Here is a 22,376-nt window from a genome sequence, read left to right as displayed (position 1 = left end):
TCCAATTTTCCCAACACCATTTGTTGAAGAGACTGTCTTTGTTCCATTGGACATTCTTTCCTGCTTTGTCAAAGATGAGTTGACCATAGAGTTGAGGGTCCATTTCTGGGCTCTCCATTCTGTTCAATTGATCTATGTGTCTGTTTTTGTGCCAGTACCATGCTGTCTTGATGATGACAGCTTTGTAATAGAGCTGGAAGTCCGGAATTGTGATGCCGTTGGCTTTGCTTTTCTTTTTCAACATTCCTCTGGCTATGCGGGGTCTTTTCTGGTTCCATACAAATTTTAGGACTATTTGTTCCATTTCTTCGAAAAAAGTGGATGGTATTTTGATGGGGATTGCATTGAATATGTAGATTGCTCTAGGTAGCATTGACATCTTCACAATATTTGTTCTTCCAATCCATGAGCATGGAACGTTTTTCCATTTCTTTGTGTCTTCCTCAATTTCTTTCATGAGTATTTTATAGTTTTCTGAGTACAGATCCTTTGTCTCTTTGGTTAGATTTATTCCTAGGTATCTTATGGTTTTGGGTGCAATAGTAAATGGGATAGACTCCTTAATTTCTCTTTCTTCTGTCTTGTTGTTGGTGTATAGGAATGCCACTGACTTCTGTGCATTGATTTTATATCCTGCCACTTTACTGAATTCCTGTATGAGTTCTAGCAGTTTTGGGGTGGAGTCTTTGGGGTTTTCCACATAAAGTATCATATCATCTGCAAAGAGTGAGAGTTTGACTTCTTCTTTGCCGATTTGGATGCCTTTTATTTCTTTTTGTTGTCTGATTGCTGTGGCTAGGACTTCCAATACTATGTTGAATAGCAGTGGTGATAGTGGACATCCCTGCCGCGTTCCTGACCTTAGGGGGAAAGCTCTCAGTTTTTCCCCATTGAGAATGATATTCGCTGTAGGTTTTTCATAGATGGCTTTATGATATTGAGGTATGTACCCTCTATCCCTATACTCTGAAGAGTTTTGATCAAGAAAGGATGCTGTAATTTGTCAAAAGCTGTTTCTGCATCTATTGAGAGGATCATATGATTCTTGTTCTTTCTTTTGTTAATGTATTGTATCACGTTGATTGATTTGCGGATGTTGAACCAACCTTGCAGCCCAGGGATAAATCCCACTTGGCCATGGTGAATAATCCTTTTAATGTACTGTTGGATCCTATTGGCTAGTATTTTGGTGAGAATTTTTGCATCCATGTTCATCAGGGATATTGGTCTGTAATTCTCCTTTTTGATGGGGTCTTTGTCTGGTTTTGGGATCAAGGTAATGCTGGCCTCATAAAATGAGTTTGGAAGTTTTCCTTCCATTTCTATTTCTTGGAACAGTTTCAGAAGAATAGGTATTAATTCTTCTTGAAATGTTTGGTAGAATTCCCCTGGGAAGCCATCTGGCCCTGGGCTTTTGTTTTTTGGGAGATTTTTGATGACTGCTTCAATTTCCTTAGTGGTTATAGGTCTGTTCAGGTTTTCTATTTCATCCTGGTTCGGTTTTGGTAGTTGATACATCTCTAGGAATGCCTCCATTTCTTCCAGGTTATCTAATTTGCTGGTATAGAGTTGCTCATAATATGTTCTTATAATTGTTTGTATTTCTTTGGTGTTGGTTGTGATCTCTCCTCTTTCATTCATGATTTTGTTGATTTGGGTCATTTCTCTTTTCTTTTGGATAAGTCTGGCCAGGGGTTTATCAAAGAACTAGCTCCTAGTTTCGTTGATCTGTTCTACTGTTCTTTTAGTTTCTATTTCATTGATTTCTACTCTGATCTTTATTATTTCTCTTCTCCTTTGGGTTTAGGCTTTATTTGCTGTTCTGTCTCCAGCTCCTTTAGGTGTGGGGTTAGGTTGTGTACTTGAGACCTTTCTTGTTTCTTGAGGAAGGCTTGTATTGCTATATACTTTTCTCTTAGGACTGCCTTTGCTGCATCCCAAAGATTTTGAACAGTTGTGTTTTCATTTTCATTGGTTTCCATGTATTTTTTTTAATTCTTCTTTAATTTCCTGATTGACCCATTCATTCTTCAGTAGGATGCTCTTTAGCCTTTTCATGTATTTGAGTTCTTTCCGACATTCCTCTTGTGATTGAGTTCTAGTTTCAAAGCATTGTGGTCTGAAAATAGGCAGGGAATGATCCCAATCTTTTGGTACCAGTTGAGACCTGATTTATGACCTAGGATGTGATCTATTCTGGAGAATGTTCCATGGGCACTAGAGAAGAATGTGTATTCCGTTGCTTTGGGGTGGAATGTTCTGAATAGGTCTGTGAAGTCCATTTGGTCCAGTGTGTCATTTAAAGTCTTTATTTCCTTGTTGATCTTTTGCTTAGATGATCTGTCCATTTCAGTGAGGGGGGTGTTAAAGTCCCCCACTATTATTGTATTGTTGTCGATGTGTTTCTTTGCTTTTGTTATTAATTGCCTTATATACTTGGCTGCTCTCATGTTAGGGGCATTGATATTTATAATTGTTAGATCTTCTTGTTGGATAGATCCTTTCAGTAGGATATAGTGTCCTTCCTCATCTCTTATTACAGTCTTTGGTTTAAAATCTAATTTGTCTGATATAAGGATTGCCACCCCAGCTTTCTTTTGGTGTCCATTAGCATGGTAAATTGTTTTCCACCCCCTCACTTTCAATCTGGGGGTGTCTTTGGTTCTAAAATGAGTCTCTTGCAGACAGCATATCGATGGGTCTTGTTTTTTAATCCAGTCTGATAGCCTGTGTCTTTTGATTGGGGCATTGAGCCCATTCACATTCAGGGTAACTATTGAAAGATAAGAATTTAGTGCCATTGTATTGCCTGTAAGGTGACTGTTACTGTATATTGTCTGTGTTCCTTTCTGGTCTATGTTGCTTTTAGGCTCTCTCTTTGCTTAGAGGACCCCTTTCAAGATTTCCTGTAGGGCTGGTTTTGTGTTTGCAAATTCCTTTAGTTTTTGTTTGTCCTGGAAGCTTTTTATCTCTCCTTCTATTTTCAATGACAGCCTAGCTGGATATAGTATTCTTGGCTGCATATTTTTCTCATTTAGTGCTCTGAATATATCCTGCCAGTCCTTTCTGGCCTGCCAGGTCTCTGTGGATAGGTCTGTTGCCAATCTAATGTTTCTACCATTGTAGCTTACATATCTCTTCTCCCGAGCTGCTTTCAGGATTTTCTCCTTGTCTATGAGACTCCTAAGTTTTACTATTAGATGTCGGGGTGTTGACCTATTTTTTATTGATTTTGAGGGGGGTTCTCTGTGCTTCCTGGATTTTCATGCCTGTTTCCTTCCCCAAATTAGGGAAGTTCTCTGCTATAATTTGCTCCATTATACCTTCTGCCCCTCTCTCTCTTTCTTCTTCTTCTGGAATCCCAATTATTCTAATGTTGTTTCGTCTTATGGTATCGCTTATCTCTCGAATTCTGCCCTCGTGATCCAGTAGTTGTTTATCTCTCTTTTTCTCAGCTTCTTTATTTTCCATCATTTCATCTTCTATATTACTGATTCTCTCTTCTGCCGCATTTCTTCTAGCAGTTAGTGCCCCCATTTTTGATCGCACCTCATTAATAGCCTTTTTGATTTCTACTTGGTTGGATTTTAGTTCTTTTATTTCTCCAGAAAGGGTTTCTCTAATAACTTCCATATTTTTTTCAAGCCCAGCTAGTATCTTTAAAGTGATGATTCTGAACTCTAGATCTGACATCGTACTAATGTCCGTATTGAGTAGGTCCCTGGCAGTTGGTACTACCTCTTGTTCTTTTTGTTGAGGTGATTTTTTCTGTCTTGTCATTTTGTGCAGAGGAAAATAGATTAATGAGAGAACAAAATGCTAGCAGAGTAACAACGTCCCCAGAAAATATACTCTAAACAAATCAGAAAAGACCTGAAGCAGTGGGAAAAGAAAGGGAAAGAGAGAAAAAAGAGAAAGAAAAAAAAGAAAAAGAAAAAGATAAAGATAAAAACAAAAACAAACAAAACAAAACAACAACAACAACAACAAAACCAGAATGTGATCAAATATGATCAGGCTGGTATATAGATCAGTGCCACACACTAGATTTGGGGTGTATTTTGGTCTTTTAGAAGAAAGTGCCTCCCAGAATTTTAAAGAAAGAAAAACTTACATATGTACAAAAATAAGGGTTGATATGATGAAGGGATGGAATATGACTGTAAAGATGGAAATTATAAAAAATTTTATAAAAGGAATTGATAAGAAGTTGTTTGAAAAAAGAAAGAAGAGGATTTAAAAAAAGAAAAAAGAAAAAAAAGGGAGAGGATGTGATCAGGCAGGGGAATAGAAAACACCATATACTAGAGATTCAGGGTATATTTTGATCTGTTAGAAGAAACTATCTCAAAATTTTAAAGAGAGAACAACTTATATATATAAGCCAAAAATATGGGTAACTACTATGAAGGGATAGAATATGACTCTAAAAATGAAAAATAAAAATGTTTTTTTTTAAAAAAAGGGATTGATAAGATGTTGGTTGAAAAAGTGAAAAAGAAAAATTCAAAAAGAAAAAAAACGACAGTTAAAAAAAAATTAACTTTGAAAGACTAAAGAATCATGGTAAAAAAGCCGTGAATTCTATGTGCAGTAGTCCCTAGCGCTGGAGTTCTGCCACTCTCATTGATCGGTAAACTTGGTCTTGGCTGGCTGTTCTCGCTGATCTTCTGGGGAGGGGCCTGTTGCCGTGGTTTCCAAATGTCTCTGCCGGAGGCGGAAGTGCCCCGCCCTTGCCCCCTCCCGGCTAAGGAATCTGCTCGGGTTTGCTCTCCGGGGCTTTTGTTCCCTGCGAGCTTTCCGTCCAGCTTTGGAGGCGGAGAGTGAAAATGGCGGCCTCCCAATCTCTGCCCCGGAGGAGCCGAGAACTTGGGGCCCCGCTCCTCAGTGAGCCCCCTAGAGAAAAGCCGTCAGTCACTCCCGTCTCCCCGGTCTCCGGCCGCACTCCATGCTCGCCCGGCCCGTGACCGCATGCCTCTATCTCTGGCACCCGACCCCGGGTGGAGTCTCCAAACCCAGCAGATCCCTGCGGTGCGCTCCCGCGCGGCTCCTCCCGGGGGAGGAAGGTGAGTCTCCCCGGATCTGCCACTTGTTGGGTCCCTGCTGGAGGAGCAGGGGCCCGACTGTGCCGCGGATCACGGTTCATGGCCACCCCGAGCTGAGAGCCCGCGCCTGGGCTCCGCCTCTGCAGCCGGCTTCCCTGCTCCGTCACCTGGGAGCTCTGCCGCACTCAGGCACCCCCGGCATTTCTGTGACCCCGAGGGTCCTGAGACCACACTGTCCCGGAGGGTTCCACCCCCCGCTTAGCCACCAGAGTGACGTCCCTCAGCGGAGCCGACTTTTAAAAGTTCCGATTTTGTGCTCCGCGGCTCTATCACTTGCCAGAAGCGGCCGACGGAGGCCCCCTCCCCCGCCGTCTATCCTCCCGAATATCGCCTCGGATTCACTTCTCCGCACGTCCTACCTTCCAGAAAGTGGTCACTTTTCTGTTCAGAGAGTTGTTGCTATTCCTTTCTTCGATCTCCTGTTGGGTTTGTAGGTGTTCAGAACGGTTTGATCCCTATTCAGCTGAATTCCTGAGAGGAGACGAAATCCAGGTCTCCTACTCCTCCGCCATCTTGCCTCTCTTGTTTCTTGAGGTAGGCCGATATTGCTATGAACTTCCTTCTAAAAACCACTTTTGCTGTACTGCATGTTTTGGTATGTCATATATGTTTTCATTTATTCTAGGTATTTTTTTATTTCTCCTTTGATTTCTTCTATGATCCAGTAATTATTCAGTAACATGTTGTTTAATCTCCACTTATTTGTAGTCTTTGCAGTTTTCTTCTTATAATTGATTCTTAGTGTCATACAATTGTGGTCTAAAAAGATGCTTAATATGACTTCAATCTTCTGGAATTCATTAAGACTTGTTTTGTGGTCAGGGCGCCTAGGTGGCTCAGTCGTTAAGCATCTGCCTTCGGCTCAGGTCATGATCCCAGGGTCCTGGGATGTAAGCCTGCTTCTCCCTCTCCCACTCCCCCTGCTTGTGTTCCCTCTCTCGCTGTGTCTCTCTCTGTCAAAAAAAAAAAAAAAAAAAAAAAGACTTGTTTTGTGGCCTAACATATGATCTACCCTTGAGAATGTTCCATGTGTACTTGAGAAGAGTGTGTGTTCTGCTGTTTTGGGATGGAATGTCCTATATGTATATCTAATAAATCCACATAGTCTAGCATATTGTTTAAGGCTGATATTTCCTTAATGATTTTCTATCTTGATGATCTATCCATTGATGTAAGTGGGGTTTAGTTAAAGTCCCCTACTATTATTTCATTGCCGTTAATTTCTCCTTCTAGATCTGTTAATATTTGTTTTATATATTTTGGTGCTCCTATGTTTGGTTCGTATACATTTGTAGATGTTATATCTCCTTTCTGGATTGACTCTTTATCATTATATAGTGCCTTCTTTGTCTTTTGTTACTGTCTTTGTTTTAAAGTGTATTCTGTCTGATCTGAATACAGCTATACCAGCTTTCTTTTCATTTCTATTTGCATGGGATCTCTTTTTCCGTCCCTTCACTGTCAGTCTGTGTCCTTACTTCTGAAGTGGGTCTCTGTAGGCAGCACATAGATAGATTTTTTTTTTTTTTAATCCATTCAGCCACCTTTATCTTTGATTAGATAATTTAGTCCACTTAAATTTAAAGTAGTTTTTTGATGGGTATGTACTCAGTGCCATTTTGTTAATTGTTTTTTGGCTGCTTTCATAGTTCCCTTCTGTTCCTTTCTTCTTCTCTTTCTCTCATCCCTTCTGGTTTGATTACTTTCTTCAGTGTTATGTTTTGATTCCTTGCTCATTTTCTTTTGAGTGTTTACTATAAGTTTTTGCTTTGTTGTTACTGCAGCTTCACTTTATCATTTTATATATTTAACTATTTTAATTTGATAGAAACTTAAATTTCAATACACTCCAAAATTCTACAGTTTTATTACTTTCCCCCACATTTTATGTTTTTGATGTCACATTTTACATCTTTTTATATCCCTTAACTGATTATTATCATTTTAGTTAATTTTATCACCTTTACCTTTACTACCTTCATAGTAGTTTTAGTAGTTTGATAAGTGATTAATCCATTCCCTTTACTATATATTTTTATTTTTCTGTGCTTTCTTGCTATTAATTAGTGCCATTTCTTTTCAGCATAAAGAAGTTCTTTTAACATTTCTTGTAAAGCTGGTTTAGTAGAGATGAACTCCTTTAGCTTTTACTAACCTGAAAAACTATTTATCTCTCTTTCAGTTCTGAATAGTAACTTTGCTGGATAGAGTATTCTTGGTTGGAAGTATTTTTTCCTTTTAGCACTTTGAATATATTGTGCCACTCACTTCTGGCCTGCAAGATTTCTGCTGGAAAATCAGCTGATAACTTTATGGAATTTTCCCTTATCTGTAACAATTTTTTTCTCTTGTTGCTCTTAAGATTCTCTCTTTATCTTTAACCTTTGACATTTTAATTATAATGTGTCCTGACGTGAATATCTTGGGTTCATTTTATTTGGAACTCAGGGCTTCCTGGCCCTGGATGTCTGTTTCCTTCCCCAGATTAGGCAACTTTTCAGCCATTATTTCTTCAAATAAGTTTTGTCTCCCTTTTTCTCTCTCTTCTCCTTTGGGGCCCCCACAATGCAAATTTTATTCCACTTGAGGTTGTCCCATATATCCCTTAAGTTATCTTCATTAAATTTTTTTTTCTTTTTGCTGCTCTGTCTGATTTTCATTACTTTGTCTTCCAGCTTGCTGATCTGTTTCACTTCTTCCAGTCTGCTGTTGAACTCTTCCTGTGTATTTTTTCAGTTCAGTTGTTGTAATTCTTCAGCTCTGTGACCTCTATTTGGTACTTTCTTATGTTGTCAGTATCTTTATTAAAGTTTTCAGTCTGTTCATCCATTCCCCTCATGAGTTCAGTAAGCATCTTTAGGACCATTACTTTGAATCCCTTATCAGGTAGATCACTTATCTCCATATCATCAAGGTCTTTTCTGAGGTTTTTGTCTTTCATTTGGAACATATTTCTCTGTTTCTTCATTTTGCTTGACTCTCTCTGTTTGTTTCTATGAGGCAAACAGCTACCTCTCCTAGTCTTGAAGAAGTGGTCTTATGTAGGTGATGGATCTTATTCAACTTTGCCCTAGCTCTTGGTTGTGTCACATAGCTTTTTGATCATCCAAACCACCTGATTTATTATTGATATGCCCCTGTTGCTGAGGGTGCACCAAGACCAGTCAGTGTTCCAAGGGGGAGGAATCTCATTTAGTACCTAGTTTTAGGTTGATTAGAATCTAGAACCTCAGGCAACAGTTTTTATGCAAATACATACAGTCCTGTATAGCCCCAGTCATAATCCCTGCTGTCCTCCAGGCTAGGAAGTCTCTCCAGATCACAAAAGTTGGGGCTCCAGACAAATATATAAACTCCTTTCCAGGAGGTCTTGTTGAGCTATAACAAGGCCAAGGGTTTGTGGAAGGATGGTGTCTTCCTGCTTACATTCCCTTTGAGTGTCTCCTCACCCTCTAGATGTGTGGGAAACCTAAAGCCTGTCCCTCTGGCAGAAGCTCCAACCTAAGTAAATAGGCCTTTTTCACGGGAAGACTGGGGTTGTGTTTCAGTCTGCTGTCTGTGCAGTGTCCTGGGGGTGGTGGCCTGCCAAGAAATGTCTTTCCAACTGTTACATTCCTGTGGAGCTCAGGAATGCCAGTCCCCTTGGCCACCAGCATGAGCCAATCAAGGGGCATCCCCATGTAGATTGCCTGTGCCTGCTGGCTTTAACTAGGCAGTTGGAGAGTGTATAAGAGGAGCATACTTGCCAACTTCAGAAAAGCAGCCAGAAAATATTTTAACTGCATGCTCCCATGGGCTTCAGGACTGCAGCAAGTGAGTGTCTTATTTGAGTGTATGCACCAGCTGTAGACTGGAGTAGAAGAATGTTTCCATCTTTTGCACTCGCCAGCCCCAGCCAAGGAAAGGGAGTGTCACAGCCACCCATGCTTGCTGACCTTACCTAGGGAGCAGGTGAATGCCACATTCATGCTCACCTGCCCCAGCCAGGGAGCAGGGGAGTGCCACAACCACCCATGCTTTCCAACTTCAACAAGGTAGTGGGATAGTACTGACTACTCACTCTCCCCTGCCTGTCTTAGTAAGGTGGCAGGAGGATGCTTTGTCCAAGCTTGCTCACCTGTGCAAGCAGGGTAGGTAGAAAGTGCAAAACTGGCATCCACCAGCAACTCCATCTCTGGGGAGAGTTTCAACTGTCCCCTGACCCTTCCAGTTGATACTTTAAGATTAGCAAATGAATCTTCCTCACATACAATGTAGGCATTTTTCAAAGTGCTGGGGTTTTTTGTTTGTTTGTTTGTTTGCTTGGCTGGGTCTTGGGATAAGACTATACTGGAAGCCCTTTAGTAGTGAATCTCACTTTCTTATAGCATTTTGGGTCACTAGATGTCAGCCCCATTGGTTTTCTTTTCTTTTTCTTTTTCTTTTTCTGTTTTTTTTTTTTTTTTGCCCCATTGGTATTCTAAGCCAGAGATTTGGGGGGCTTGTCTCTCTGGTATATATTCCAGGGGCTGGGGTGCCTGATGTGAGGCACCAACCCCTCACTCCTTATTTGTGAGAGCCCTCCCTATTGCATGTCACTGTGCTGAGGGTGAGGTTTTTGGCAAGACTGTGTCTCTCCTACCTATCTTGATGTGGCCTTTTTATCCTTTGTTGTGGAGAAGCAACTTATCTAGTTTTCGGATCTTTTTCAGAGGGAAATAATCCATATATAGATGTAGATTTGGTGCTGCCATGGGAGGAGGTGAATTCAGGATTTTCCTCTGCCACCATGGTGCAGAAGTCCTCTTTCCAAGGTAGTTAAGTAGCTCATGCAGCAGCAAGCATTGATAGACACCACTGAGCAGGGAAGAGTTAACACAGTGAGCCCGATTTTGAGAAGAGTATGCTTGCAGGGCTAGCACTTGGCCGTCGTCTGGGAACTTGGTTTTTGAATGTCTCCTCCATTACTAATTGAAAAGGTTGTTCTGTGCCTGGACTGTTTACACAAACATTGTGATATATGGTGAACATCTGCTTTCCTTCTGGGAGTCTGGAGTTTTGGCAGTAGTGTCTAGGCAGGGAGGGACAACCAGACCAGCCCCCAGTAAAACTGCTGAACTCGGAATCTCCAACAGGGTTCCCTGAATGGAAACACAGCATATGAGTGACTGCACTTCACCACTGGAGGGGATGCACATTCTGTATGACCCTTTTGGTGAGAACACAGGAAGCCTGCACATGGATTTCTCCAGATTCCACCTGATGTGTCTTTTTCTATATTGATCTGGCTGTGAATCCTTGTTGTGTTGCTGCCATAAATCTTAGACATGAGTACAACTGGATGTTGAGTCCCATGAGTCCTTCTAATGAAGAACCAATCATGTGAGTGATCATGGGAGTGCTGACAGAGGTGGTGTCAAAAGTGATGACCAAACATCTGCTTAGAGCTGGCAGAACTCTTTCCTCTCTTTTATACTCCTGACTGTTAGATAGATAGTGTGATTCTTCTAAAATAAATTACAGGACCAAATTGAAGACTGATGAAATAAGTAAGCAATCATATTTAAAATGGAACAAAGCATACAAAAAATCTGGAGGTGGACAGCATTCATTTCTCACAGGTAGTTTTAAACAAAAATCTACCATGTCTTACATATTAATCATTTCTAAAATGAAAAATGAATGTTAAGTGGCCTCACTTGTGAAGGATTGCTGCTTTTTCTGTCCAAATATAATTTACATTTTTAAAATATGAGCTTTTTCTCTACTTTTGAGACCTACCTCTCCTGAAGATAACAGGTTGTTAAGATATTCTAGAAATGCCTCATCTTTTATTTCATTGTCTGTAAAGATGAAGGTGATACCTTTTCCATCAGCACCAGCAACTTTGTACAGACCTTTTAAGTCATCTGTTAGATTATTCACATTATAAGACCTAAAAAGGATGGTAGGAAATTTAAAATTTATAAATATATGTAGTCATAATTTGTCTCAGAAGACAATATAACCCATGGTAATTAGAGCATACTCTGCACCTGCCCCAAGAGATATTAAGTAAGAGTGCCTGCTAAAAAACACAGAGGTTAGAGTGAAATAGTTATGTTACTGTTCAAAGCAAGTATGTTTTGTAATTAGAAATTCAGAAATGAACTTTTATTCTCAGCAAGCTGACAGTCTTCCACAACAGATTTTGCCCAAGTGAATATACGTATAATATTTAAAACTAATCTGAAACTTGGATGAGTTTGGATTGGTAAGAAAGTCAAGATAAATTATAAATAAAATTAGCAATAAATTATATATAGTGGTAATTTGTGTATCTCATTAAGTGGCTAAATACAGAGACAGCCTACAGAAGAACATCATTATGCAATGTGATATAAATAATTGAAATGTTATAATTATGTAGTTACAGCTTATGACAAGAAGATCGTGGTCTTTGCTTTTCTGTTTACTGTGTTTCCTACTAAATATATATGCTCCTGGAGATGATGTGATGTGCAGAAATAAAGCAGACATTTTCTGAAGTGTTGTGTATAAATCCTCATGAGTAAATTGACAACACAGACATCCTCACTTGAAAGAGGCTGTATGGTGCAAGTCATAGGGAGTTGTCTGTAAGCCACAGGCATTAGAACCAGAAGGACCTGTGTTCAAATCCCCATTCTGCAGCTTTGGAAATGTTCCTTTACATTCCTCAGCTTCTGTTTCCTCCTCTGCAAAATGAAGATAATATCTGTTTGTAAAAGCTGCAGTGGGCATTAGAGATGACTCGGTTTAGGGCACTCAGATGAATAAATAGCTGATTTTAATCTAGGAGGACCAGTTATCCCCTTCTGAGTGGCACTACCGTAAAATGTCTTGTAGACTTGGGCAAAAGGAACTCCATTGAAGGGAAAATATACATGCCTTTCAAAATAATTGCCAAAGGGGTCATTCGTTAGAAGGAGAAACTGGTAAGATTTGCTGAGATGTAGTTTGGTTTCTGGAAACCACTCTGGATTTCCTCCTCTTTGCCTTGCCTCTACTTCTCACTCTCTTGCAAGCAAGTCCCCTTCCTCTATGTTGGCAGACCCCAGCATTCTTCCCTTAGCCATCTTTTCTTCTCGCTATGTGCCCTACTCATGCTCCTTGTTACCTTAAAATTGTTCTCTCCACTGAGACTTCTGTGCTGACATCTCCAGGAGCCAGCCACTCCTGAACTCCACACCCATGAGTCTAATGAACTACGGAAACTGTGTGTTCTGCAAACATCTCACTCTCTGCATGTACTGGACTGAATTCTCATTTTACCCACCACCCCCCTCTTAAAACTGGTCATTTGTTTATTTGTTCAACACGTATTTTTATGTGTTGGTTAAAAGAACCCACTTGATAGTAATGGTAGATAGGACAAAGGTTACGATGGTCCATCCTCAGGTTGCTTACAGCCTAGTGAAGGAGATAGAGGAGTGAACAAGCATTTTTACAGTGCAGTGTGATAAATACCACTAGAGAAACTAGGTGTGTCATTCTAGACTTTCTTCTTTCCTCCTCTTCACCCGATATCCGATCAGTTGCTAAGTCCTATCAATATACTAGGGACTATAAAGTCCTACTTTAAATTGTCCCCTCTGACTTCTCTCTCCTTCCCTTCACCTTCCCTGCTGTTTTAAAATGTTTCCAGGAAGCTTTTTAGTCAGGTATGGTAAGACACACAGACATGGAAAGGACTGTCATGAAGGAAGAAGCCTATACTCACAGATCCCGAGAAACAGGAGGGGATATGCCACACCACATAGGGCTGCATGGGGAAGCTTCAGAGTCAGTCAAGATGTGGAAGGACAGCAACCCAGGGCAATAGCCTTTACTGTGGTTTCCATGAGAAAGGCAAAGGTAGGCAGGCTAAGCAGATTTAGGATTGGCTTGTTTGAATAATTTCAACGGGCCCCAGGACATAGATGCTGTCCCTAGTTACTGGTCCTTGGCTCTTGGGTGATTAGAGCAGAGCAATATTGCTTCCTGGTGGAGGAAGCCAGATAGACGTGGTGGTTCAGCATATGAGCTCTGGAGTGGTTGGTTTACCTATGAAAGGCACACTACTGGAGCAAGCCATTAGCTGTCTCTAAGAACTGGCTTGCCCTGGGAGGGGCAGTCAGCAGGACCCCAGTGCCAGAGCATCAAGAATACAGAAAACAAGAAAATACTGTTAACACTCTGGTAAACTGGAGGACTGTATGTCCCATCTAAGGAGGCATGTTGCTTAGGTCTAGGCACCTGGGAACGTAGGCACAGTGTTGCCAGATCTTCCAACTGTGTCAAGAGAAGTCAGAAATCCTTTGTGTGTGTGTGTGTGTGTGTGTGTGTGAAACCTCCCAATTTTTAAAGGTTGACAACTAATTAATTTAATTAACCTCTAGATATTTGATGCTTCATATTTTTTTAACTGCTCTTGTAATTTGTACCCTGTTATATTTTTTATATATGTATTGTGTATAAATTGTTAATTTAAAAAGTGACCTAAAATTTATGAGGAACTACAAAAGGCCAAATATTCAAGACAGTCCTGAAGAAGAACAACAAAGTTGTTCAAGATATATTAAAACTACAGTGGGCACCTGGGTGGCTCAGATGGTTAAGTGTCTGCCTTCGGCTCGGGTCGTGATCCCAGGGCCCCGGAATCGAGTCCTGCATCGGGCTCCCTGCTAAGTGGGGAGCCTGCTTCTCCCTCTGCCTCTGCCTCTCTCTCTCTCTCTCTCTCTCTCTGACTTTCATGAATAAATAAATAAAACATTTTAAAAAAACTACAGTAATTAAGACAGTTGGTAATAGTACAAAGATAATTAAATCAGTGGAACAGACTATAATCACAGACATCATCAGTTGATTGATGGGGAAGAAATGACACTGTAATGTGTCAGGAAAAACATGACCTTTTCAATAATGGAGTTGGAGTGATTGGATATCTATATTGAAAAATACAATCTTAACTCCTACCTCAGATTTTAGAAGAAAATAAATTCTAGATGGGTTATAATTCTATATGTAAAAAAAGTACATTTTATTTGCAAATGCAAATGAAATCACAGGAGAATATCTTCATAGGTAAACAAAGGTAAACAAATATTTTTTAACAGAATACAAAGAGCACTAAAATAAAAAAAAATTGATAACTTAAGATGGCTAATTGAACATAATAAAAAAATGTAGCCTAGACATAAAAATAATAATAAAATAAAATAAAAGATCCACCAAGGGGCACATGGGTGGCTCAGTTGGTTAAGCATCTGCCTTTGACTCAGGTCATTATCTCAGGGTCCTGGGATCAAGTTCTGAGTGGGGGTTCCCTGCTCAGTGGAGAGTCTGCTTCTCCCTCTCCCTCTGCCCCTCCCCACTACTCATGCGTGCATGCTCATGCATTCCCCCCCCCTCAAATAAATAAATAAAATCTTAAAAAAAAAAAAAAGTAAAATCCACCGGGAGTGAAAAGGCAAGCCAACGACTTGGAGAAGATATATGTAGTACACACTCTGACAACAAAATTATATCCAAAACATATATATAGAGAACTCCTAAAAATCGATAAGAGAAAGAATCACACCCTAATTGAAAAAAAAAAGAAGCAACAAAGGAATAACACAGATATTTCACAAAAGAGACTGTCCAAATGGCCAATAAGAGGTGAAAATGTGCTCAACATTCGCCATGGAAAATGCAAACGGAAGCCACAGAGACATACCACTACCCATCCACCAGAATTGCTAAAGTGAGAAAGACTCACGGTGCCAAAGGTGCACCAGGATGAGGAGCAACTGAGACCCTCATGAACCGTTGGTGGAAGTGTAAGTAGAACCACTGTGGAAAACAATTCTCCAGATGGACTAAAGCTGAATATATGTACACTCCATACCCAGCAGTTCTATCTCCGGAAGTACACTCCGTCATGTGCAAGAATATTCATTACAGCTCTACTTGCCAAAAAATCCCCACAAATATTCATCAACAGCACAACGGGTAACAAATTGTGGTAATATGTGAGAAAGTGGAGGTCTATACAGCAATAAGAATGAACAAACTATGGGTACATGCAGCATCATGGATGAAACTCCCGAACATAATACAAGCAACAGAACCTGGACACAAAAGAGTAGATCCCATAGCATTTGATGGATAGAAAGTTCAAGAATAGGTAAAATTAAGTGGGTTTAGAAGTCAGAATATGGTGAACCTTGGGAGGGTAATGACTGGGATAGGACTTGAAGGGGGGCTTCTGGGGTGCTGATATTTTATTTCTTCATCTGTAGGCTAATGACCGAGGTATACTTACTTTGTAACACCCATGATTTGTGTACATCTCCTTAAATAATTTACACTTAAATAAAAAGTTAGCTTAAAAAATATACCAAATTGTTGTATTTTTTAAGTGAACATTTTACTTCAGAGAAATTAATAATAGAAAAATATATTGCTGTGTTTTATTTCACCTTACCTGGTTAATGTAATCTGGAATATTTGATATCCAGCTATAAAAGAGGCCAATCTCGAAAGACTTTGTTTTCCTGAACCACCGACACCCACCAGCAGTGCATTTCCACATGATGTTCGAATTATTCGTGAAATCTGTTTGGAAATAAAATGGTATGTATTTAAAAATAGAATTCAACTCTTCACATTTTCTTGCACCACATGAGTCCAATTTTGAACATATGCTTGTAGACTACGTTAGACTTTTTCTTTTAATGGGATATGTCAGAGTTTTTTTAAGTTAATGTCTCCTATTGATATAGTCAACTCAAATTCTTTTCCTTGCCCATCATCAAAGAGAGAACAAATGGGCTTTCCTATCTCCTATTTCAAAGCCATTCTGTGTGTGTGTGTGTGTGTGTAATTTTATTATTTTTGAACTCAGTGCATGATGGAGCTGCTCTTCCCAATTTGCAGAAAGTTTAGGATTGTCTGCTTATTATTCAGTCTAACACACTGAACTAGATAGACACCTAGCTCTACAATGAATACTACCTGTATTGTATCTCTGCCAATGAAAAAAAAATTTTAAGTACCAAAAGTCTACTTACAAAGGGAGGCAAGAAGGCATTTGTAGAAAAAGACTTAGACTTTAGCCTTGTGTTGCTTTTCTATGGCTGATTTCCTCAATAAGGATAAGGCTGGAATTGTGGTTCACCTCATATGCAGGCCAATTGAAGACATTGCTAAAAAACTGCCTTTTACATTAATATCACTGATTAAGATGAAAGTCTAGATGGATCACTAAATTCATTATCACCACGAAAAAGTTTTTTTTTTTTAAATGGAAGTTTTACAGGTGGCAGATAGTAAAAACACTTTACATTAATTCTATCATTATATTTTTTAATATGTTAATCACTTGGGTCCTAGGCCCCCAAGACCTTGCCACAGTGAGTACTCAATAACTACTTGTTGAGTAGATGAATGTGAAACAGCCCTAGGACATCTGGAAAGTCACCAACTTTGGGGAAGACGAACGTATAATAAACACAGAGCAAGTTGGGGCGCCTGGGTGGCTCAGTCAGTTGAGCGGCTGCCTTCGGCTCAGGTCATGATCCCAGGGTCCTGGGATCAAGTCCCACATCAGGCTCCCTGCTCTGCGTGGAGCCTGCTTCTCCCTCTGACCCTCCCCCTGCTTGTGTTCCCTCTCTCGCTGTGTCTCTCTCTGTCAAATAAATAAATAAAATCTTAAAAAAAAAAAAAAAACACAGAGCAAGTTGCCTCTCTATCAAACCTCCTGACACTGTGTTCAGACTTCCCGTAGAAACTCCTTTTCAATCTATACATGACACAAACAAATGGCTCTTTTCTGTAGCCTTTCAGACTTGGATCAAACCATGCTCCTCTGGGTGTTGTCTCTAACTGGTTTCTGTTTTTAAACCAGTCCTGTGCATCCACCTTATTCCTTCCTCATCAGTTCGCCCATAATCTGTAAGCCAATCATGAAATTGACATTTTTAAAAAGCATCAAGTTTTCCTCCATGGGGAAGGGAACAGGATTCCCATTATATCAAAATAAAATTTGAAGAGGGACTATTTCTTCACAGGGTTCTCTAGCTTACTTTCTAGAAAGGAAAAACTGATTCGACGTGTCAACAGCTCTGAATACAAAACCCATCAATTAGCCCTTGAAAAGCATTTGCTGTCCTGTATGTGGATTCAGCTAAGGAGTTTCTTTTTTTTTTAATTTGATTTTATTATGTTATGTTGGTCACCATATATCATTAGATTTTGATGTAATGTTCCATGATTCATTGTTTGCATATAACACCCAGTGCTCCATGCAATACCCTCCCACCCCCCACCACTCCAGCAACCCTCAGTTTGTTTCCTGAGATTAAGAATTCCTCATATCAGTGAGATCATATGATACTTGTCTTTCACTGATTAACTTATTTCGATTTAGCTAAGGGGTTTCTGATTAAGTCTTTGTCTCCTGAGACCGTGAACTGATCCACCCTATGGACATGCTTCTATACACTATCTGAAACTATAGATTTCTTCTCTCAAAACATCTGTCTATGAAATTTACCCAATTTTTACATGATCTATTTATGTCAGCAAAGAGTCAATAGTTAGAACCTTAATAAGATGAGTCATTGCATCTTTAAAAAACACTAGATCAAGAGATGTTCCTCTAATGATTTCATTGAACTGTCTCTGGTAGAACTGGAGTTTTTCAGACAGAAAGTCAAAGGATGGGACCTGTGGGTGCAGAGAGAGAAAAAAATAATAATTTAAGAGCCAAAATCTATGAAAGCAGCAATTGTAAAGGCTCTCAAAAATAATTCTAATTTAAAAAAAAAAAAAAACAACACCTAATTTAGGGGCACCTGGGTGGCTCAGGCGGTTAAGTGCCAACTCTTGGTTTCAACTCAGGTCGTGATCTCAGGATGGTGAGATCAAGCCCTGCATCAGTTTCCACACTCAAAACGGAGTCCACTTAAGATTCTTTCCCCTCCTTCTCCCTCCTCTTCTGCTCCTCCCCACCTCGCACTCTCTCTCTCTCAAATAAATAAATAAATAAACTCTTTTTAAAAAATAAAAATAAAAACCTAATGGAGATACGTTCGTTAGATTACTCCTTTCTGCCCGTGGACGCCGCCGAGTAAGCATCGTTAAAGTCTCCCCTCCCACCACCGTCATGTCTAAGTCAGAGTCTCCCAAAGAGCCTGAACAGCTGCAGAAGCTCTTCATCGGAGGTTTGAGCTTTGAAACCACTGATGAGTCTGAGGAGTCATTTTGAGCAATGGGGAACGCTTATGGACTGTGTGGTAATGAGAGATCCAAACACCAAGCGCTCCAGAGGCTTTGGGTTTGTCACGTATGCCACTGTGGAGGAGGTGGATGCAGCCATGAACGCAAGGCCACACAAGGTGGATGGAAGAGTTGTGGAACCAAAGAGGCTGTCTCAAGAGAAGATTCTCAAAGACCTGGTGCCCACTTAACTGTGAAAAAGATTTTTGTTGGTGGCATTAAAGAAGACACTGAAGAACATCACCTAAGAGATTATTTTGAACAGTATGGGAAAATTGAAGTGATCGAGATCATGACTGACCGAGGCAGTGACAAAAAGAGAGGTTTTGCTTTTGTAACATTTGATGACCATGACTCTGTAGACAAGATTGTCATTCAAAAATACCATACTGTGAATGGCCGCCACAACTGTGAAGTAAGGAAAGCCCTATCTAAGCAAGAGATGGCTAGTGCTTCATCCAGCCAAAGAGGTCGAAGTGGTTCTGGAAACTTTGGTGGTGGTCGTGGAGGTGGTTTTGGTGGGAATGACAACTTTGATCGTGGAGGGAACTTCAGTGGTCGAGGTGGCTTTGGTGGCAGTCGAGGTGGTGGTGGCTATGGTGGCAGTGGGGATGGTTATAACGGATTTGGTAACGATGGAAGCAACTTTGGAGGTGGCGGAAGGTGCAATGATTTTGGCAGTTACAACAATCAATCCTCAAATTTTGGACCCATGAAAGGAGGGAAGTTTGGAGGCAGAAGCTCTGGCCCCTATGGTGGTGGAGGCCAATACTTTGCCAAACCACGAAACCAAGGTGGCTGTGGCAGTTCCAGCAGCAGCAGGAGCTACGGCAGTGGCAGGAGGTTTTAATTACTGCCAGGAAACAAAGCTTAGCAGGAGAGGAGAGCCAGAGAAGTGACAGGGAAGCTACAGGTTACAACAGATTTGTGAACTCAGCCAAGCGCAGTGGTGGCAGGGCTTCGCTGCTACAAAGAAGACATGTTTTAGACAATAGTCATGTGTATGGGCAAAAAATCTCGAGGACTGTATTTGTGACTAATTGTATAACAGGTTATTTTAGTTTCTGTTCTGTGGAAAGTGTAAAGCATTCCAACAAAGGGTTTTAATGTAGATTTTTTTTTTTTTTGTACCCATGCTGTTGATTGCTAAATGTAATAGTCTGATCATGACGCTGAATAAAGGTGTCTTTAAAAAACAAACAAACAAACAAACAAAACCTAATGGACTTCCAAACATCTGTCATGGATTACTTGACTTTCAGTTATTTCCATTTTCAGAGGCCTGAAACTTAACTGCATTAGCTGGTTGCCAGTATGAAATCATTCCCTGACCTTTCCCTTCGAAAACCCCAGCTCCAATTCCCACCCATGGGAACTAAGATTGGAATATAACAAATATTTCTCTGTTTGTATTTGCTTTTTAATATTGCTTATAGATCTTAAAAAATACACAGAAGTTTTACATTGTTGATACAGTCAAATGGTTTTGAAGTAAATATTCATTTATTTCTTTTGCACAATTTTGTCTCCTCATTCAATTCTTCGACCTACATGCACTTCAGAATTACTTTGTTTGTGACCCTGCTTAAAAAATCTTTTTGGGGGTGCCTGAGTGGAGCAGTCAGTTGGGCATTATCTCTTGCTTTCAGCTCACATCGTGATCTCAGGGTTGTGAGATTGAGCCCCACATAGCTCTGCACTCAGCATGGGGTCTGCTTGGGATTCTCTCCTGTTCTCCCTCTGCTCCTCCCCCAGGCTCTCTCTCTCTCAAATAAATAAATAAATCTTGAAAAAAAAAATCCTTTTGGCAGGGCACCTGGGTAGTTCAGTCAACTGGGCATCTCACTCTTGGTTTCGGCTCAGGTCATGATCTCAGGGTGGTGGGATTGAGCCCCATGTTGGGCTCCATGCTGAGCGTGGAGCCTGCTTAAGACTTTGGGTGGCTCAGTCGGTTAAGCATCTGCCTTTGCTCAGGTCATGATCCCAGGGTCCTTGGATGGAGCCCCACATCAGGCTCCCTGCTCAGTGGGGAGCCTGCTTCTCTCTCTCCCCCCTCCTCGTGCTCTCTCTTGCTACTCTCTCTCTCAGATAAATAAAATCTTTAAAAAAAAAAAAGATTCTCTCTCTCTCCCTCTCCGTCTACCCCTCTCCCCTACCCACACAAGCATGCATGTGTGCATGCACGTGCTCTCTCCCTCTCTCTAAAAGAAAAAAAATCCTTTTGGAGTCCTGTTTCAAACTTCATGAAACCTATACATTAATTTAGGGAGAATGATGTGTTGCCATTTAATCAAGTAAAGTTTTATCATGTTTATCCCTAGATGTTTTACATACTTGTTGCTGTTGAATGAAGTACCTTCCTGTTATAGTTTCTATCTCACGATTGTTGCCAAGAGTTGGCAAACTTTTTCTGTAAAGGGCAGGATTAAAGCTTTGTGGCCCATAGGGTTTGTCACAACTATTCCACTGCACCCTCATAGTGCAGAAGCGGTCCTGGGCCATAAGGAAACAAATCCACTGTGGTCCAATACAACTCTGTGTATGAATGCTGCATTTGAATGCCATGTAATTTTCACAGGTCACACAATATTATTCCTCTTCGGATTCTTTTGCCACTCTTTTAAAAAATGCGAATTTTAGCTCACAAATCTCACAAAACACAGCCAGAGACCTGGATCTGGCCCATCAGCTGTAACTTGCCAGCCTTTCATATAGAGGATAGTTACTGAGTTTTGTATTTATCTCACACTTGGTCATCTTACTGAACTGTTAGTAGTTAAAACAGATGTTCAGTTCTTTTCTATTAAGAGATAATCATCTCATCTGCACACAATATTTTCGTTTTTTCCTATCTGATAATTACATCTTTTTTTGTTTGTTTTGGTCATTTGTTTCATTGCCTAGAACTTTCAAAACCCCATATTAAATAGTGGTGATGATAGGAGGCATCCTTGTCTTATACCTGACTTTAATGGGATTACTGCTAAATTTCATTGAAATATTTTACTTGGTGTGTGATGACATGAATCACAACATATAACTAATGTAGAAGTTACTACAACTCCATGGTGGGACTCTGGGGTGCGGAGAAATATACAGTTAGGTGAGTAATCGAAAAGCTCTTTTCAAAGGTGAAAATAAATACCAGTTCATAAATTTTGGGCACTTCAAACACAGAATCCTCAGGTTCATCACCAGTTGGTTCAGGCATCTCACGGAGAAAATCTACAAAGTATGGCTCAGGAAGAATATATGAAGTCACATCTGAGTTAATATTCTCTTCAACTGCTCGAACAAGATGGATATTAAACCATTGTTCATCTTCAGGAGTTATAAATCTGAAAGAAAAATGCAGGAGTAAATATGTAAAATATGAAGGCATCTTTCCTAATTGAACATGTCCAACCTCCCTCCACTTCCTGAGGCCCCATCCTACACCGCGGACTTCTCAGAACAGGGGAATAGACAAAGACATAACTCCATTAAGGAGAGTTATAACACTGAGTATTACTTAAAAAAAAAATACTGGCAAAGAGTCTCTCCTTGATCAACCTTAGTCTCCTCTGAATCCTCTTCCCAATTAGGCCTTGACTTTTGGACTTCTGTGTCCTTCTTTGCATTGCCCAATTGTACCAAGAATCCGGTCAAGTGGGTTTAATTCCAGAATCTCCCACTCCCCATATCTAATCACCCTTCAATATCTGACCAAATTCCTCATTCCCCATCACCCCCCAGGTAATATCTACTCACCCTAGCCTGCTTTCAGCAAGAATCCTATTAGGTAAGTTTAGCTAGAATCCCTCCCTTACCCTTGATATTTCCTCTCAGTAGTTTTTCCATCCACCAACGTCCCCTAAACTGCTCCGTGGCTATAAATTCCCACTCTTCCCTTGTCATATTTGGAGTTCAGCTCAATTTCTCTCCCCTCCTGCAAAACCCCATCGCAGTGGTCCATATACCCAGTGTGATAATCCTGAATAAAGTCTGTATGCCTTATTGTTTTAACAAGTGTCACAAATAATTTTTTTT

At 40.3% G+C, this 22,376-nt stretch overlaps 1 protein-coding gene and 1 pseudogene across 1 annotated transcript in view; one reads left to right on the top strand and one right to left on the bottom strand.

Annotated features, from left to right (window-relative positions):
- DNAH8 (dynein axonemal heavy chain 8) overlaps nucleotides 1-22,376 on the bottom strand; it is a 397,226-nt gene that overhangs the window by 138,871 nt on the left and 235,979 nt on the right. The window contains exons 60-63 of the mRNA XM_034991238.1: nucleotides 21,493-21,685; nucleotides 17,673-17,795; nucleotides 15,553-15,683; nucleotides 10,866-11,019 (exon numbers count right to left, since the gene is read on the bottom strand). Coding sequence (XP_034847129.1) covers nucleotides 10,866-11,019; nucleotides 15,553-15,683; nucleotides 17,673-17,795; nucleotides 21,493-21,685 — 601 coding nt within the window. The remainder of the gene's footprint in view (nucleotides 1-10,865; nucleotides 11,020-15,552; nucleotides 15,684-17,672; nucleotides 17,796-21,492; nucleotides 21,686-22,376) is intronic.
- LOC118001214 lies at nucleotides 18,196-19,530 on the top strand (annotated as a pseudogene).

This window comes from Mirounga leonina, unplaced genomic scaffold, assembly GCF_011800145.1.
Source record: "Mirounga leonina isolate KUSES-001 unplaced genomic scaffold, KU_Mleo_1.0 Mir_53, whole genome shotgun sequence".
Lineage (NCBI taxonomy): Eukaryota > Metazoa > Chordata > Mammalia > Carnivora > Phocidae > Mirounga > Mirounga leonina.
The sequence above is the reverse complement of the archived record's forward strand: the minus strand, read 5'-3'. Positions and strand labels throughout refer to the sequence as shown.